General features: G+C 49.6%; 1 protein-coding gene across 1 annotated transcript in view; it reads left to right on the top strand.

Annotated features, from left to right (window-relative positions):
• The window catches only part of tmem8b (transmembrane protein 8B), a 216,768-nt gene that overhangs the window by 130,796 nt on the left and 65,389 nt on the right, over positions 1–20,583 (top strand). Inside the window, exon 5 of the mRNA XM_041185363.1 lies at positions 6,701–6,969. Within this exon, the coding sequence (XP_041041297.1) occupies positions 6,701–6,969 (269 nt within the window). The remainder of the gene's footprint in view (positions 1–6,700; positions 6,970–20,583) is intronic.

Here is a 20,583-nt window from a genome sequence, read left to right as displayed (position 1 = left end):
TACACTCACACACCCTCATACCCTCACACATATACCCTCATACCCTCACACACACACACCCTCATACCTTCACCCCCACACACCCTCATACCCACACACACACACACACACACCCTCATTCCCTCACACACACACACCCCACACACACACACATCCTCACACACACACACTTTTATACCCTCTCACACATACCCTCATATCCTCACACACCCTCATACCTTCACCCCCACACACCCTCATTGCCCCTCATACCTCACACACTCACACACCCTCATACCCTCACACAAATACACCCTCATACCCTCACCACACCCTCATACCCTCACACACACATACCCTCATTCCCTCACACACACCCTCATACCCTCACACACATATACCCTCATACCCTCACACACACACTCCCTCATATCCTCACACTTACACACTGCCTCATACCCTCAGACACTCACACACTCCCTCATACCCCCACACACTCACACCCTCATACCCTCGCACACCCTCATACCCACACACTCACACACCCTCATACCCACACACCCACACCCTCATCCCTCATACACACACCCTCATTCCCTCACACACATATACCCTCATTCCCTCACACACATATACCCTCACACCCTCACACACATATACCCTCATTCCCTCACACACATATACCCTCACACCCTCACACACACACACCCTCATACCCTCACACACACCCTCATACCCCCACACACCCCCACACACCCTCATACCCTCACACACCCTCATACCCTCACACACCCTCATACCCTCACACATCCTCATACCCTCACACACACACCCTCATACCTTCACCCCCACACACCCTCATACCCACACACACACCCTCATACCCACACACACACACCCTCATGACATCACACACACACCCTCATATCCTCACACACATGCTCATACCCTCACACACCCTCATACCCTCACACACCTTCATACCCCCACCCCATACACCCTCATACCCACACACACCCTCATACCCACACACGCACTCTCATAGCACCTCACACCCACACAGACACACACCCTCATCCCCTCACACACTCACATGCCCTCATACCCTCACACACTCACACGCCCTCATACTCTCACACCCACACACCCTTATACACACCCACACACCCACACACACCCTCACACACACCCTCACACACACCCTTACACACACCCTCACACACACCATCATACCCTCACACCCACACACACACCATCATACCCTCACACCCACACACACACCCTCATACCCACCCACACACACCCTCATACCCACACACACAGCCTCATACTCTCACACTCTCAAACACCCTCACAGACCCTCATACCCTCACACACACACACACCCTCACACCCTCACACACACACAACCTCATACCCTCACGCACACACTCAACCTCATGCACACCCACTGCCTCATACCTTCACACACACACCCTCACACCCACACGCACACTTTCATAGCCCCTCATACCCTCACACACTCACTCATCCGCATACCCTCAAACACTGACATGCCCTCATACCCTCAAACACACCCTCATATCCTCACACACATATACCCTCATTCCCTCACACACATATACCCTCATACCTTCACACACATATACCCTCATTCCCTCACACACATATACCCTCATTCCCTCACACACACACCCTCATACCTTCACCCTCACACACCCTCATACCCTCATACCCTCACACAGTTACACACTCCCTCATACCCCCACACACTCACACCCTCACCCACCCTCATACGCTCACACACCCTCATACCCTCACACATATACCCTCATACCCTCACACACACACACCCTCATACCTTCACCCCCACACACCCTCATACCCACACACACACACACACCCTCATTCCCTCACACACACACCCCCCACACACACACACCCTCACACACACACACTTTTATACCCTCTCACACACACCCTCATATCCTCACACACCCTCATACCTTCACCCCCACACACCCTCATTGCCCCCATACCTCACACACTCACACATCCGCATACCCTCAAATACTGACATGCCCTCATACCCTCACACACCCTCATACCCTCACACACATACACCCTCATACCCTCACCACACCCTCATACCCTCACACACATATACCCTCATACCCTCACACACACACTCCCTCATATCCTCACACATACACACTCTCTCATACCCTCACACACTCACACACTCCCTCATACCCCCACACACTCACACCCTCATACCCTCACACACCCTCATACCCTCACACACCCACCCTCATACCCTCGCACAAACACCCTCATACCTTCACCCCCATACACCCTCATACCCACACACTCACACACCCTCATACCCACACACCCACACACCCTCATATCCACATACCCACAAACCCTCATCCCTCACACACACACCCTCATTACCTCACACACATATACCCTCACACCCTCACACACATATACCCTCATTCCCTCACACACATATACCCTCACAGCCTCACACACACACACCCTCATACCCTCACACACACCCTCATACCCCCACACACCCCCACAAACCCTCATACCCTCACACACCCTCATACCCTCACACATCCTCATACCCTCACACACACACCCTCATACCTTCACCCCCACACACCCTCATGCCCACACACACACACCCTCATAACATCACACACACACCCTCATATCCTCACACACACACGCTCATACCCTCACACACCTTCATACCCTCACACACCCTCATACCCCCATCCCATACACCCTCATACCCACACACACCCTCATACCCACACACACATTCTCATAGCACCTCACACCCACACAGACACACACCCTCATCCCCTCACACACTCACACGCCCTCATACCCTCACACACTCACACGCCCTCATACTCTCACACCCACACACCCTTACACACACCCATACACCCACACACACCCTCACACAAACCCTCACACACACCCTCACACACACCCTTACACACACTCTCACACACACCATCATACCCTCACACACACACACACCCTCACACCCTCACACACACACACACACACCCTCACACACACACACACACACCCTCACACCCACACACACACCCTTATACCCACACACACACACACACCCTCATACCCACACACACACCCTCATACCCTCACACACACACACCCTCATACCCTCATACACACACACCCTCACACCCTCACACACATGCACACACCCTCACACACACACACACCCTCATACCCTCATACACACACACCCTCACACCCTCACACACACGCACGCACCCTCTCACACACACACCCACATACCCTCATACACGCACACCCTCACACCCTCACACACACGCACACACCCTCACACACACACACACCCTCATACCCACACACCCTCACACCCTCACACACACGCACACACCCTCACACACACACACCCACATACCCTCATACACACACACCCTTATACCCCCACACTCACACCCTCATACCCCCACACACCCTCATACCCTCACACATACCCTCATAACCTCACACACACCCTCATACCCTCACACATCCTCATTCCCTCACACACACACTGTTTGCTATCACTGGAAGGCAGCAGGAACTGGGCCTGGAGACAGTGCAGCTACACAGAGCAACACTGTTGGAGCATCATCAGATCCCATTGATCAATGACACATGTCTCTATTGCTTCTGACTTTATAAGTTATTCCTGAAAGTAATGGGGTTGAAAGGGTTTATTAACATTGATAGGGATTATGCAGACAGTAGAAACTATCAGTGACAATGAATTAAAGGTACATTTGACAGCTACATTCCTGGTGATGCATGGACACCTAACCAAGGTTTTCAAACAGTTTAGCAATTGAGGATATTTTCTGGACCAATCAGATCTCATTGAGCATTCCGACTCTGTCACTTCCTTTTTCCCAGCCAGCTGTTTGGGAATCCACATGTTCCATGACATTACCTCATCAGCCCTTCCCCCTTATCCCTTTTTCAATAACTTCAGTTTTAACATGTAAAACCCTCCAAAATCCACCTCGATTGAACTGCCAATCAAATCATTCAGCTGAAGACAGCTCCCGGGGGATGAATGAACAAAGGGTCCATTCTCACTTCACCACATTCCCGAATGCAGATGTGTCCTTAGAGGAGTTAATATCTCTCAAATGCTTAACCTCAGTGGTTGACTGTTATTTGCTCATTGTTGAATCTTATATTGGCAGTCTCTGTCTCTGTCTCTGCCTGGTACTTTTCATTAACTGCATGATTTAACCCGAAATATTGCTCTTCATGTTAAAACACAGTTATCCATAGGAAGATGCGCTTGGCTAAGATTATACTTCCATTCCCCTATCAGTGGAACTCTTAAAAGGCTAAAAGTTACATTATAATACAGAGATAAAAACAAAAAACTGCGGATGCTGGAAATCCAAAACAAAAACAGAATTACCTGGAAAAACTCAGCAGGTATTGCAGCATCAGCGGAGAAGAAAAGAGTTGACGTTTCGAGTCCTCATGACCCTTCAACAGAATTAGTTCTGTTGAAGGGTCACGAGGACTCGAAACGTCAACTCTTTTCTTCTCCGCCGGTGCTGCCAGACCTGCTGGGTTTTTCCAGGTAATTCTGTTTTTGTTTAAAAGTTACATTACCTCAGTATGAAGAGACTTTAAGACTGTCTAATTAACCCTTTCCTTACCTACAAATGGGCCCCAGGCTCCCAGCGGTGGATTGTACTCCATCAGAATGTTGTTGTGTCACCGATAACAATGTTCCTCTCTCCTCCTATCTCAGCTCCTCTGCTGCTGATACCCTCATTCATGCCTTTGTTACCTCCAGATCCAACTGGTCCGGCACATTCCTGGCTGGCGTCCCACATCCCACCTTCCATGGACTCCAGTTTATCCAAAGCGCGACATCCTGTGTCTTTACCCACACCGCACCATCTATCAGCCGTTGTGCTTGTTGACCTACCCTGGTTCCCAAACCCAGCAACACCGCAGTGAGAAAATTCTCAGCCTTGTCTTCAAATCCCCCCAGTGACCTCGCCCCTCTCCGTCTCTCAAACCTCCTCCGGCCCCACAATCCTTCCGGCTCTCTGCGCTCCCGCACTTCCGCACTCTCCAGCGTTCCTGATTTTAATGGACCCAACCATGGAGGCCATGCCTTGCGGCTGCCTTCGGTCCCGAAGCTCTGGAATTCCCTCCCTGAAACGCCCCACCTCACTTTCCTCTGCTAAGACACTCCCTAAAAACCACATCTTTGACTAAGCTTTTAGTCACCTGACCTAAGATGGCCTTGTGGGGCTCAGTGTCAGACCCTGTTTGATTAGCACGCCAGTGAGATGCTTTGAACATTTTGTACACGAAAGGAGATATACAAATGCAAGTCGGTGCTGTATTTTCACAGTGTTCCCTTGGGGAGCAGTGTAAATTAGCTGAAGGATTGGCAGGCTGAGTAACAGACTTACAGGTGAGAACTCACTGTGCACCAGGAGGTAATAAGCCCAAAGGAATCTTAAAATTGGAGCTGGGCAGTTCAGAGCCAGAATCGGTGAATTACCAGGAAAAGCCTTTTCACACGAAAAGACAGTGAAAATCTGGAACCCTCTTCCCCAAAAAGGTTGCTGATGCTGGGGCTCATTGGAGCATCACACGATCCTCATTATAGCTGACAGAGGTTCTAAATAGTGATATCTGTCTCCCCCCCACCCTCCCCAATCTCTTGGCATCCCATTACTCCAAACCTAATGGGTAACACTCTCAGCGGGAGTCAAAGGTCATGCATCCAAGTTCCACTCCAGTGATTTGTCCACCTAAACTAGGCTAACATGCCAGCGCAGCGCTGGGGGAGTGCTGCACTGTTGGAGGTGCCATCTTTTGGATGGGAAACTGAAGCCTCTCAGATGGACATCAGGAGCCCAAAGGTAGCTTTGGAAGAGGAGCAGGGGGAGTTGTTCCCAATGGCCCTTATTTGCCCCCACATTGGTGTTACCTCGTGGCTGTTTTGTGGGAGCTTGCTGTGTGCAAGGCTGAGGTAGATAGATTTTTATTGTCTAAGGATTTCAGGGATTATGGAACCAGAAGAGGTAAATGGTTTAAGATGCAGGTAAACTGTGATCTAACAGAGGAGCTGCTTCAAGGGGCTGAAAGGCCTCCTCTTGTTCCAGTGTTCAAACAATGCTAACTGGGGTAATCAAAGTGCTTTTAAACTCACATTTGAATCTGCCTCCTCTCATTCTGATCTCCCTTCCTCTGTCTAACAGGGCTAGACAGGGTTGACGCTCTAACAGAACTAGACAGGGTAGATGCAGGAAGGATGTTGCCGATGGTGGGGGAGTCCAGAACCAGGGGTCACAGTCTGAGGATACGGGGTAGACCATTTAGGACTGAGATGAGGAGAAATTTCTTCACCCAGAGAGTGGTGAGTCTGTGGAATTCACTATCATAGAAAGTAGTTGAGGCCAAAACATTGTATATTTTCAAGAAGGAGTTAGATATAGCTCTTGGGGTGAAAGGGATCAAAGGACATGGGTAGAAAGCGGGAGTAAGCTATTGAGTTGGATGATCAGCCATGATCATAATGAATGGCGGAGCAGGCTTGAAGGGCCGAATGGCCTACTCCTGCTCCTAGTTTCTGTGTTTCTATGTCTTTCACCATTTTGTTCCTCCTCAGGGTTTTCGTTCCAAGCTACACCTCCCAGGTGCTGGTTCAGCTCTCAGACTGCAGCAACAGTAACAGGACGGTGAGGGGCTGCCCGGTGCTGCTGAGGGTCAGGGCAAAGGCCCCCCCACTCCACAACTCCACCCGGGTAGACTGCCGGGATCGGCGGGTCTGTGAGCTGCAAGAGAAGGCCCCGTTCTGGCAGCAATGGTACTACATCCTCGTGGAGAAGACCGTTCGCAGCGTTGACGTGAACTTCCGGGTCGGAGTTCACATCAGAGGTAAGAGGTCAAGGTCCTTGGCCCAATACTTTGAGTATTAAGTCCTGGTTACATGGAGGAGAGGGTGAGGACCCATCTTCAGTACTGGTTAGAAAGCACACAGCAACAATGAAATGTAGATTCACAAGTATCTGGTTCCAGTTTAAAGAGACATTAAACAGTGATATCTGTCTCCCATCCCTTCCAGTCTCTCAGAACGTCTTTGCTCCAAAATTCCCCAATGGTATCAGCTCATGGCTCCGTGGCTAGCACTGACACACAGTAGCAGCAGTGTGTGTACCACCTACAAGATGCACTGCAGGAACTTACCAAGGCTCCTGAGACAGCACCTTCCAAACCCACAACCACTACCACCTAGAAGGACAAGGGTAGTAGACACATGGGAACACCACCACTTGGAAGTTCCCCTCAAAGTAGAGCGGGGAGACTTCATTTTAAAAAGAGTGGGGAGAGCAGGGAAACTTCATTTTAAAAAGAGCAGGGAGAGCGGGGAGACTTCATTTTAAAAAGTGTGTGGAGAGCGGGGAGACTTCATTTTAAAAAGAGCGGGAAGAGCAGGGAGACTTCATTTTAAAAAGAGCGGGAAGAGCAGGGAGCCTTCATTTTAAAAAGAGCGGGAAGAGCAGGGAGACTTCATTTTAAAAAGAGCGGGAAGAGCAGGGAGACTTCATTTTAAAAAGAGTGGGAAGAGCAGGGAGACTTCATTTTAAAAAGAGCGGGAAGAGCAGGGAGACTTCATTTTAAAAAGAGCGGGAAGAGCAGGAAGACTTCATTTTAAAAAGAGTGTGGAGAGCGGGGAGACAAAAAGAGCAGGGAGAGCAGGGAGACTTCATTTTAAAAAGAGCAGGGAGAGCGGGGAGACTTCATTTTAAAAAGAGTGTGGAGAGCGCGGAGACTTCATTTTAAAAAGAACGGGGAGGCATCATCTTAATTCATTTTGTGGAAGGCACATCATTCAAATGCTTTTCAGGGTCATCTCCTTCTCAGTGTGGACTGTGTGACACAGAGGCAAAGGTGTCCCCTATGCTGTAAGAATGATTGAAAGGTGAAGGTGTAGTGTAGATGGATAGAAGTGTGAGCACATGAAGAAGGGTGATATGACCTGGAACTTCATGCACTCTGTCATCTGCCAGAGCTTCCATGCTATGAGCCTATACTGTAAGTTATTGTGCACTTTTGTCTGACAGCCACACTTGTGACGCTTTGACTGTACATCTAATAAGCTGAGAAAAGTGTAAGCACCTTGCCACTTTAAGTCTATGAGACATTGGCCCCCTCAGCCAAACTAGTGTCCTGGCGCTCTAAGCATCTCTAACCATGTAGCTGTCTGTGTAGTGGCCACAGGGATCTCGTTTTAACAGATGCAGCACTGTGCATCCCCTCACCCGACCACTGGCCGGGTTCACAAATGCTAATTCCAAATGGTCACACATGGTGGGCCATGGATCCGTTGAGCATGACCAGGAGCCGCCGGTCATACCTTCAGACAATGCTGATGAGAGAAATGGGACAGGGCGAATATCAAACTGAAACTTCAGTGTGCTCCATGTTAGAAACTACACATCACCCTGAGGGCTTTGTGATGTCAGAGATCCTTCACAGCGTCGCCCATGAGGTTACGATGTATGGGGTACAGTTGGGGGGAAGCATTGGCTTAGTGGCATTGTTGCTGGACTAGTAATCCAGAAATCCAGGGGGTTCTCTTGGTGGGGGGGGGGAGGCGGTGGGGGGGTGCCTGGGTTCAATTCTCAACAGGGCAGATGGTGGAATTTGAGCTCAATAAACATCTGATGATGATGATGATGAAACTATTGCCGATTGTTGTAAAAACCCATCTGGGTCACTAATGTCCTTTAGGGAAGGAAATCTGCTGTCCTTACCTGGTCTGGCCTACATGTGACTCCAGACCCACAGCAACGTGGGTGACTCTTAAATGCCCCTAGGGGAAGGGCAATAAATGTTTTCTTGCCTAGTCAGTGATGTGCACATCCCATGAATGAATTTTAAAAGAAGAGACATGTAAGTTGTTTGAGTGTCATCATCCTCAGGTGGTCCACATCCACAGTAAGGTGAGAAAAAATGCAGACCAACATCCCTGAGTGAGGGTACCGGGTGTCAATGGGATTGAAAAGGTGACAGGGAGAATTGACTCATATGTACATGGATTGAGGCCTGTCGAACCTCCTTGGCTTCCTTGGCCCAAACTTCATCCATGATTTGCACCGTCAACATTACTCAGAATGCATAGTTGCGTAGCTGGACATGGATCGCCTCAAGGAGGGTTGTCCAATTGAACGCTACCACATACGAGCCCAGTAATGATAATGGATCAGCTCCAGCATCATGTAGGCTCCGGTCACAGCTGGGATGCTGCAGAGATGCTTGATGCTTCTGCACCTTCAGGCATTTGCTGGCAACTCACCCTCCTCCAGACAGCGCCTCATCCCTTCGTCAACGTTCAGGGGATAGTACCAAGGGGAGCCTTTTGGGGAGCTCCAGACTCTCATTTTGAAGTACAGTGTTGAAATGATCGAAATCGCAATGCTTCACTTCATCATGTCATACAGTCTCGGAACGTTAACTCTATTCCTCTCTCTGCAGATGCTGTCACCTGCGGAGTTTTTCCAGCACTTTCTGTTTTTGTTTCAGATTTCCAGCTTCCGTGGTATTTTGCTTTAACACTTCACTCCATGTTGGCCCCTCGTGTAGGCCACTTGTCAAAGGGGATGCTCACTCCATCTCGTCATCCTCCCCCTGGGACCATGAGGCCCTCCCATGCACACCTGCCACACCTGGCTGTTCTATGGCCTCTTCCCCTGCAGCATTGCCTCCTCAAACTCATAGCACTCATCCCCTCCGAGGTCCTCCTCATCAAAGGAGACGTGCAGTCTCTCCATCTCATCATCTGGTCAGCCTTCCCCACTTTGCAGCACCAGATTGTGTAGCCCACAGCAAGCCACAATGATCCATGACACCATCTGGGAATGTACTGGAGTGCTCCGTCAGATCTGTCCAGGCATCGGAATCGCATCTTCTGCATTCCTATGGTGCGCTCCACCAATGTCCAGGTAGTGGCATGAGCCTTGGTGTGCCTTCTCTCTGCAGGAGTCTGAGGCCGCTGCATAGGCTTCTTCAACAATGTCCTTTGAGAGTGCCCTTTGTCCCTGAGAAGCCAGCCCTACATCCTATATGATCCCTCGATGATGTCCAGGATCTGCGATCTACTCAAGATATAAGTCATGCACACTTCCTGAGTGTGCGGCCCAAACCTGCAGGATTTGTTTATTATGGTCACACAACAGCTGCACAGTGAGCTTTCCTCTCTATGTATTACAGTGCCTGCTGCCAGGGAGCTTTACAACCACATGACTGCAGTCGATGGCATCCTGCACCCATGGAAACCTGGAAATCTCTGTGAAGGCCAGTGCTCTGGCCTCCTTGATCTCTGTCAAAGTTGATGTAATTGTGGGCCTTGGCAAAAAGGACATCTGTGACCTCATGTATACATTTGTGTGTGGGTGCCTGAGAGATCCCACAGAGATACCCAGTCCAGCCCTGAAAGGAGCCAGTGGCATAGAAGTTGAGTGCGGCTGTTACTTTCACAGCCACTGGCAAAGGATGTCCTCCCAGTCCCCGTGGCACCAATTCATGCAGAATGAGGCAAATGTGAGTCACCAGATCCGTGGACATGCAGAGGCATCGGCGACACTGGGTTCTCGGACATCTGCAGATAAGACAGGTGACGTCGGTACACCTGAGGTGTAGCGAGGCGCCCACGCATGACGTTTCTGTTTCTCTGAACCTCTGCGTCCAGAGGGGCCACCGTTGGGCCTCGCTCTTCAGGGATTCTCTCCTGCCTTTGGTGAGCCACCCTCCTCCTTTGCACCCGTCTCCTCCTTCTCTCGTTCCTGTCTGCAATAATGCAGGCTCTGTCTCCCCAGTGACCTCCTCCCTGCAGCATCAATGAGAAACACACAGGAGTCAGAACTCGTTTGCAATGCCACCCTTCTCTGACAGTGGCCCGTGAGTGACTGTGGTTTAACGTGTTGCCAAATGCTCGCCACATAAACGATCGACACTGCCAGACGTGTACCCAGGTGATTACCCCCTCCCCCCCACCAATGAGTTTCTGAGATGAGACTGTTTTGGCCAGGCACCTGGAGGTGCCCCCAGACACAGCACCGTGAGGCAACAGCGTCTAGAGTATACGAGAGCATCAATTTCCACACAGGCTGTGCAAGGTGCTGAGGCCGGCCTGAGACTTGTCTTCTTGGTCTTCCAGCGCCAATAACACAACACGCCTCGACAGCTTATCTCGGGATCAACTGCACTTAACTTCCCCATCGCTGTGGGGAAATGCTACGTTTTTCGATGGCTGTAGGCCTAGGGCTTGCTTGGGGAAGGGGGGGAGAAGTGGCCTCAGGCAAGGGAAGAGGCAGCAGGATGAGGGCTGTACTGGGGAAGGAGGGTATCCCAGGGTGTGTGTGGGGGGGGGGGACACATGTTGATCTGTGTAAGTGGCCTCAAGATGGTGAGGGCTGAGGAGGCAACCTCCAGAGGAGATGAGGCCAGATGGAGATGTGAGGGTGTGTGTGTGAGAGAGTGAGTGGTGATGTCCCTTGAGCTGGCAGTGAGTGAGATGCCAGCGAGTGTGTGATGGGCTTGTGAGTGGGTGAGTTTAGAGAGATGAGATGGTTTCCTTACTCTGGTGGCATGGATGAGATCATTCAACCTCTCTCTACACTGGATGGCTGACCTCTTCTGTGCAGTATTGGCACTGATCCCCACTGCCATCGCCTACCAAGCCGGAGTGGTGATGTTGCTGCCCCTCCTGTGTGGCCCGAGCAGGGGTGGATGACATCACCGCAGGGCCTCCATGATGCCCAGAAGCCTTCTTGCCTTTCGGGCCCATGTCTGCTTTGCAGCAGTGCTGGGCTGGGAGCACTGAGCGTGGCCGTACTTTAAATGTGGGGCCTGGCGTGATGAAGTGGGGAGGTGACAGTGTGGTGGGTGAATCGGAGCCCCCCCCCCCACCTTGGAAACTGCGTGTATCCCAGGAATGCATAATTAATGCAGCGGGTTTGGGACTATATGGCGTGAGGGGTCACCATTGGGACCTGCGGGTAGAGTGTCGTTCTTCCCACTGCTACTGCACTTAGTGCAAATCTGTCTCTTTGGATCTGCACTGCTTCTAGTCTTTCATCCTTTAGGAAGAATTTTGTTTGATCATTTTTGGGTCCGAAGCGGAAGGCTGTTGTCATTTGCCACCATTTTGCCTATTCACTTAATCTATCTTTTTTGTAACTCGATGCTTCTATCCACACTGCTGGCAATGTCAACTAGCTTTGTGCCATCCAACAAGTTTGGGTTCATGGCTTTCCATCCCATTGTCCAAGGTGTTAATAAATACAGTCAGCACAGATTTAAGATCGTTTGCAAAAACATCGGAAGGGAGAAGGGGAGAATTTTTTCTGGTCGGTGACTTGTTGCGATCTGGAATGTGCTGCCCGAATGTTTGGTGGAAGCAGACTCAGTGGTAACTGTCGAGAAAGGGAACGGGTTAATACTTGAAAAGGCGAGATTCGCGACTAATGGGATAACTCTTCCAAAGAGAAGGCGCACAGGCACATCGGGCCGCTCTGTGCTCTACGTTTCGAAAATACAAAGTGGATATCTCAGCCTTGACAACCACTCACTCCTCCCCACTTCACACAGGGAGAAATAGCACAAGCCAAGCAGAGACTGAGTCACAGTTAGTAGCTGTGGGCCAATTTGGTTTTAAAGATTGCCCACCAGGCTCTCCACTTGAAGCGTGGGATAATTGTGGAGTGGCTGCTCCAGGCGGAGACTTTTGACTAGACATCTGCCAGGGAGGCTGAGAGCAGCTGTTGACCTTAAATCTCTGATCTTCTTCTCACAGAGAGGTCACTCATCCCCTCAGAGAAAGAAGGATGGAACTTGCAGTGATGTAGGTCGCTTCACAACATTCAAAAACCTTTATACTCTTTGCAGCCAATTTGAAGACGAGTCCTTGTAATATAAGGGAAGGTAGCAGCTAATCTGTGCACAGCAAACCCTCAAAAGCAGCAGCCTGATAACGAGCAGCTAATCTGTTTTTAAAACCGGGATGAGAAATATTTTTCTCCCAGAGGGTCGTGGGTCTGTGGAATTCCCTTCCCCAGACAGCAGTAGAGGCTGGGTCATTGAATGGATTCAAGGCTGATTTGGACAGACTTCTGATCAATCAAAGAGGTCAAGGGTTATGGCTGGACTGACAGGAAAGCGGCGTTAAAACCACATTCAGATCAGCCATGACCTGATTGAATGGCGGAGCGGGCTCATGGGGCTGAATTGTTGTAAACTTTCATGGGATTGTGGACATCACTGGCAAGGCCAACATTTGTTGCCCATCCCTAACTGCCCTTGAACTTGTTTGGCCATTTCAGAGGGGCAGTTAAGAGTCAACCACATTTGCTGTGGATCTGGAGTCACGTGTAGGCTGGACCGGGTAAGGGTGGCAGATTTCCTTCCCTTAAAGAACGTCAGTGAACCAGATGGGTTTCTGCAACAATCAATGATAGTTTTGTGGTCACCATCACTGAGACTAGCTTTCACTTCCAGATTTATTAATTAAATTTAAATTCCACCAATTGCCATTGTGGAATTTGAACCCATTACCCCAAAGCAATAACCTGGCCTCTGGATCTCATTCGTCCAGTGACATGACCACAACACCACCATCTCCCTTTAATAGGCCACTCCTGCTCCAAAATCTTATGCTTCAGTGTTCTAGTGATGTTAACTCGGGGATAAATATTGGCTGTGTCACCGGGGAGAACTCTCCTGCTCTTCTTCAAAATAGCAGCCAATGGGATCTTTTATTTCCACCTCAGAGTGCAGGGCCTTGTTTAAAGTTTTCGCCTGAAAGATAGAGCCCCGCGACAATGCAGCACTCGCTCAGTGTGACTTCCTGACTCAGAGGCGAGAATGCCACCATCGGAGCCGCACTGACAAAGCTGCCAAGAAATTGTGCCCTTTGGAATAAGTTTTGCAATCGAGCCTTGAGGGGAGGGGCTGAGGGCATATTACGTTTTCAAATGGTTTGGGTACAGCTTTTGACTCGCGGTTCTCAAGTCCAAGCAGAGGGTTTAGCGAGGAGCTGGCTGCTTTGCAGATGTTTATAAAACTGCCATGTTTTATTTCCTCCCTTTGCTGTTCCTCTTTTTGTTTTATGCACTGCCTCTCAGGCTGCAGGAAGGTTTCTGAGGACAGGGTTCCTCAGCCACACAAAAGAAGCATAAAACTCAGTGTCTGCAGAGCACCTTTCATTACTTAAGGAAGTGCTAATGCGCCTTACAGCAGCCTAAGTGCTCTCTGAAGTGTGGACCCCTTGGTGTGGGGGGTCTTATGGTGGTTGCGGGGAGTGTCCCTATCTCTGGGCTAGGACCTCCCGGTCCGAGGGCCACTTCAGCAATTGATGGTCACGGAACGTGTATTCTTAATGTGGCCAAACACGTTGATGGTCAGTCTGTAAATCCTCCCGATGTACCCGGCGGCAGGCAGTAAGAGTGGGAGAGTTTCCTGCTCGGCTACACCCTGGAAAGCAATGGCAATGATCACAGCCGCACTTTGCCAGGCCTTAATCATAGGCCAATCCCATGGAAGCCTTTGGTTGTCAACACCCTCTTTGGGCATGGAACCTGAAGGAGGCGTCTGTGGTGTAATGTAAGGAAACATGGGAGCCAATTTGTGCAGAGTAAGTTCCCACAAACAGCAATCCAATAAAAGACGTAATTTTTTTTTAACTGGTGTTGGTAGAGGAATAAATGTTGGGAAAACGCCCCTACTTTTAAGTCACTGTTGCAACCTAGGCAAACACTGCTACAAATTCATCATCCCATAACTAACAATGGTCAATGGTGGGATAGTGCAGGGTTTATGTTGCTAATCCAGAGGCCTGGACTGATATTCTGAATGTGAGTATGGAGGGTAGTTAAAATCAACCACATTGCTGTGGGTCTAGAGTCACATGTAGGCCAGACCAGGTAAGGACAACAGATTTCCTCCCCTAAAGGACATTAGTGAACCAGATGGGTTTTTACGACAATCCAACAACTTTATGGCCACCAGACTTTTTTTTTCATAGAATCATAGAATAGTTGCAACACAGAAGGAGCCCATTCAGCCCACTGTGGCTGTGCTGGCCACTAGAAAGAGCAATACATTCAGTGCCAAACCCCCAACTTCTCCCTGTAGCCCCGCACATTTCTCCTTTCCAGATAATAATCTAATTCCCTTTGAATGCCTTGATTGACCCTGCCTCCACCACACTCTCAGACAGTGCAATCCAGATCCTAACCACTCAAGTGACCCTGTCTCCACCACACTCTCAGACAGTGCATTCCAGACCCTAACCACTCGATTGACCCTGTCTCCACCACACTCTCAGGTAGTGCATTCCAGATCCTAACCACTCGATTGATCCTGTCTCCATTACACTCTCAGGCGGTGCATTCCAGATCCTAACCATTCGATTGACCCTATCTCCACCACACTCTCAGACAGTGCATTCCAGATCCTAACCATTCAATTGACCCTGTCTCCCTCACACTCTCAGACAGTGCATTCCAGATCCTAACCACTCGATTGACCCTGTCTCCCTCACACTCTCAGACAGTGCATTCCAGACCCTAACCACTCGATTGACCCTGTCTCCACCACACTCTCAGACAGTGCATTCCAGACCCTGACCACTCAATTGACTCTGTCTGCATCACACTCTCAGGTAGTGCATTCCAGATCCTAACCATTCGATTGACCCTGTCTCCCCCACACTCTCAGGCAGTGCATTCCAGATCTTAACCACTCGATTGACCCTGTCTCCCCCACACTCTCAGGCAGTGCATTCCAGATCTTAACCACTCGACTGACCCTGTCTCTCCCACACTCTCAGACAGTGCATTCCAGATCTTAACCACTGGATTGACCCTGTCTCCCCCACACTCTCAGACAGTGCATTCCAGATCTTAACCACTTGATTGACCCTGTCTCCCCCACACTCTCAGGTAGTGCATTCCAGATCCTAACCATTCGATTGACCCTGTGTCCACCACACTCTCAGACAGTGCATTCCAGATCCTAACCACTCGATTGACCCTGTCTCCCACACACTCTCAGGCAGTGCATTCCAGATCCTAACCATTCGATTGACCCTGTCTCCACCACACTCTCAGACAGTGCATTCCAGATCCTAACCATTCGATTGACCCTGTCTCCACCACACTCTCAGACAGTGCATTCCAGATCCTAACCATTCGATTGACCCTGTCTCCACCACACTCTCAGACAGTGCATTCCAGACCCTAACCACTCGATTGACCCTGTCTCCACCACACTCTCAGGTAGTGCATTCCAGATCCTAACCACTCGATTGATCCTGTCTCCATTACACTCTCAGGCAGTGCATTCCAGATCCTAACCATTCGATTGACCCTGTCTCCACCACACTCTCAGACAGTGCATTCCAGATCCTAACCATTCGATTGACCCTGTCTCCACCACACTCTCAGGCAGTGCATTCCAGATCCTAACCACTCGATTGACCCTGTCTCCCTCACACTCTCAGACAGTGCATTCCAGATCCTAACCACTCGATTGACCCTGTCTCCCCCACACTCTCAGACAGTGCATTCCAGATCTTAACCACTTGATTGACCCTGTCTCCCCCACACTCTCAGGTAGTGCATTCCAGATCCTAACCATTCGATTGACCCTGTCTCCCCCACACTCTCAGGCAGTGCATTCCAGATCCTAATCATTCGATTGACCCTGTGTCCACCACACTCTCAGACAGTGCATTCCAGATCCTAACCACTCGATTGACCCTGTCTCCCACACACTCTCAGGCAGTGCATTCCAGATCCTAACCATTCGATTGACCCTGTCTCCACCACACTCTCAGACAGTGCATTCCAGATCCTAACCATTCGATTGACCCTGTCTCCACCACACTCTCAGACAGTGCATTCCAGACCCTAACCACTCGATTGACCCTGTCTCCACCACACTCTCAGGTAGTGCATTCCAGATCCTAACCACTCGATTGATCCTGTCTCCATTACACTCTCAGGCAGTGCATTCAGATCCTAACCATTCGATTGACCCTGTCTCCACCACAGTCTCAGACAGTGCATTCCAGATCCTAACCATTCGATTGACCCTGTCTCCAACACACTCTCAGACAGTGCATTCCAGATCCTAACCATTCGATTGACCCTGTCTCCACCACACTCTCAGGCAGTGCATTCCAGATCCTAACCACTCGATTGACCCTGTCTCCCTCACACTCTCAGACAGTGCATTCCAGATCCTAACCACTCGATTGACCCTGTCTCCCCCACACTCTCAGACAGTGCATTCCAGATCTTAACCACTTGATTGACCCTGTCTCCCCCACACTCTCAGGTAGTGCATTCCAGATCCTAACCATTCGATTGACCCTGTCTCCCCCACACTCTCAGGCAGTGCATTCCAGATCCTAATCATTCGATTGACCCTGTGTCCACCACACTCTCAGACAGTGCATTCCAGATCCTAACCACTCGATTGACCCTGTCTCCCACACACTCTCAGGCAGTGCATTCCAGATCCTAACCATTCGATTGACCCTGTCTCCACCACACTCTCAGACAGTGCATTCCAGATCCTAACCATTCAATTGACCCTGTCTCCACCACACTCTCAGACAGTGCATTCCAGACCCTAACCACTCGATTGACCCTGTCTCCACCACACTCTCAGGTAGTGCATTCCAGATCCTAACCACTCGATTGATCCTGTCTCCATTACACTCTCAGGCAGTGCATTCAGATCCTAACCATTCGATTGACCCTGTCTCCACCACACTCTCAGACAGTGCATTCCAGATCCTAACCATTCGATTGACCCTGTCTCCACCACACTCTCAGGTAGTGCATTCCAGATCCTAACCACTCGATTGACCCTGTCTCCCACATACTCTCAGGCAGTGCATTCCAGATCCTAACCATTCGATTAACCCTGTCTCCACCACACTCTCAGACAGTGCATTCCAGATCCTAACCATTCGATTGACCCTGTCTCCACCACACTCTCAGACAGTGCATACCAGACCCTAACCACTCGATTGACCCTGTCTCCACCACACTCTCAGGTAGTGCATTCCAGATCCTAACCACTTGATTGATCCTGTCTCCATTACACTCTCAGGCAGTGCATTCCAGATCCTAACCATTCGATTGACCCTGTCTCCACCACACTCTCAGACAGTGCATTCCAGATCCTAACCATTCGATTGACCCTGTCTCCACCACACTCTCAGGCAGTGCATTCCAGATCCTAACCACTCGATTGACCCTGTCTCCCTCACACTCTCAGACAGTGCATTCCAGATCCTAACCACTCGATTCACCCTGTCTCCCCCACACTCTCAGACAGTGCATTCCAGACCCTAACCACTCGATTGACCCTGTCTCCACCACACTCTCAGACAGTGCATTCCAGACCCTAACCACTCAATTGACTCTGTCTGCATCACACTCCCAGGTATTGCATTCCAGATCCTAACCATTCGATTGACCCTGTGTCCACCACACTCTCAGACAGTGCATTCCAGATCCTAACCACTCGATTGACCCTGTCTCCACCACACTCTCAGACAGTGCATTCCAGATCCTAACCACTCGATTGACCCTGTCGCCCCCACACTCTCAGGCAGTGCATTCCAGATCTTAACCACTCGCTGGGCGAAAAAGATTTTTCTCATATCACTTCTCCGCCTTTCATGACCTTAAACCTGTGCCTTCTCATTCTCAATCTTTCCACTGATCCTCCGTTTTTACTCTGCCCAGAACCCTCATGATTTTGAACACCTGTATAAAATCTCCTCTCAAACTCCTCTTCTCCAAGGAAAACAGTCCCGGCTTCTCCAATCTATCGTCATAACTGAAGTTCCTCATCCCTAGAACCATTCTTGTGAATCTTTCCTGCACCCTCTCCAATGCCTTCACATTTTCCCTGAAGTGTAGTGCCGAGAACTGGATACAATAGTCTGATTGAGGTTTAACTAATGTCTTTTACAAGTCCAACATAACCCCCTTGCTCCTTTACTTTAAGCAACTATTAATAAAGCCTAGGATACTGTATACTTTATTAACTGCTCTCTACCTGTCCTGCCACCTTCAATGCACATATCTGCATATACACCCAGATCCCTCTGCTCCTGCACCCCCTTTAGAATTGTACCCTTTATTTTATATTGTCTCCCTGCATTCTTCCTACTAAATAAATCAATTCGTAACAGAATTCAAATTCTCAAACTGATGTGGTAGGTTCTGAACTGATTTGCTCTGAGTTACTGAAATACTGTGACTACAAGAGCAGGTCAGAGGCTGGGAATCCTGCGACGAGTAACTCTCCTCCTGACTCCCCAAAGCCTGTCCACCATCTACAAGACACAAGTCACGAGTGTGATGGAATACTCTCCACTTTTCTGGATGAGTGCAGCTCCCACAACGCTCAAGAATCTTGACATCATCCAGGACAAAGCAGCCCGCTTGATTGGCACCCCATCCACAAACATTCACTCCCTCCACCACCGACGCACAGTAGCAACAGTGTGCGTACCATCTACAAGATGCACTGCAGGAATTCACCAAAGCTCCGTAGACAGCACATTCCAAACCCATGACCCCTACCATCCAGAGGGACAAGGGCAGCAGATAGATAGGAACACCACCACCTGGAAGTTCCCCTCGAAGTCACTCACCATCTTGACTTGAAAATATATCGCCGTTCCTTCACTGTCGCTGGGTCAAAATCCTGGAACACTCTTCTTAACAGCACTGTGGGTGTACCTACACCACATGGACTGCAGCGGTTCAAGAAGGCAGCTCACCACCACCTTCTCAAGGGCAATTAGGGATGGGCAGTAAATGCTGGCCCAGCCAGTGACACCTACATCCCATGAAGTAATAAAAAAAAATTACTGTCCCTGTAACATAATTACCACATTACAGTACCCTTTAACTACCACATTACAGTACCCTTTAACAACGACATTACAGCACCCTTTAACTACCACATTACAGTACCCTTTCTGTGAAAGTTTTTTTTTCTAAACTCCAGCATGTTGACTTGGGCACTGAAGTTAAATGTTCCTGGGCAGTACAGGCAGAGGAGTTGAATAAATACTTTGCATCAGTCTCCACAGCGTAAGCCACTAATAGCATTCCAAAAATACTAAATAATCAAGGGGCCAAAGCTGGGGGAGGAAATAAATACAATTACTATCACTAGAGAAAAAGTACTAGGGAAACTAATGGGACTAAAGGCCGATAAGTCCCCTGGACCTAATGGGTTACATCCTAGGATATTAAAGGAAGAAGCTACAGAGATAGTGGGTACACTGGTAGTAATCTTCCAAGAATCCTTAGATACTGGAAAAGTCCCAGAAGTAAACTGTCAATGTAACACCCTTATTCAAAAAGGGAGGGAGACAAAAAACAGGTAACTATAGGCCAGTTACCTTAACATCTGTCATTGGGAAAATGTTAGAGTCTATTATAAAGGATGTAA

The sequence above is a fragment of the Carcharodon carcharias genome, chromosome 4 (genome assembly GCF_017639515.1).
Source record: "Carcharodon carcharias isolate sCarCar2 chromosome 4, sCarCar2.pri, whole genome shotgun sequence".
Taxonomy (NCBI): Eukaryota; Metazoa; Chordata; class Chondrichthyes; order Lamniformes; family Lamnidae; genus Carcharodon; species Carcharodon carcharias.
This window is presented reverse-complemented; position numbering and strand designations above follow the sequence as displayed.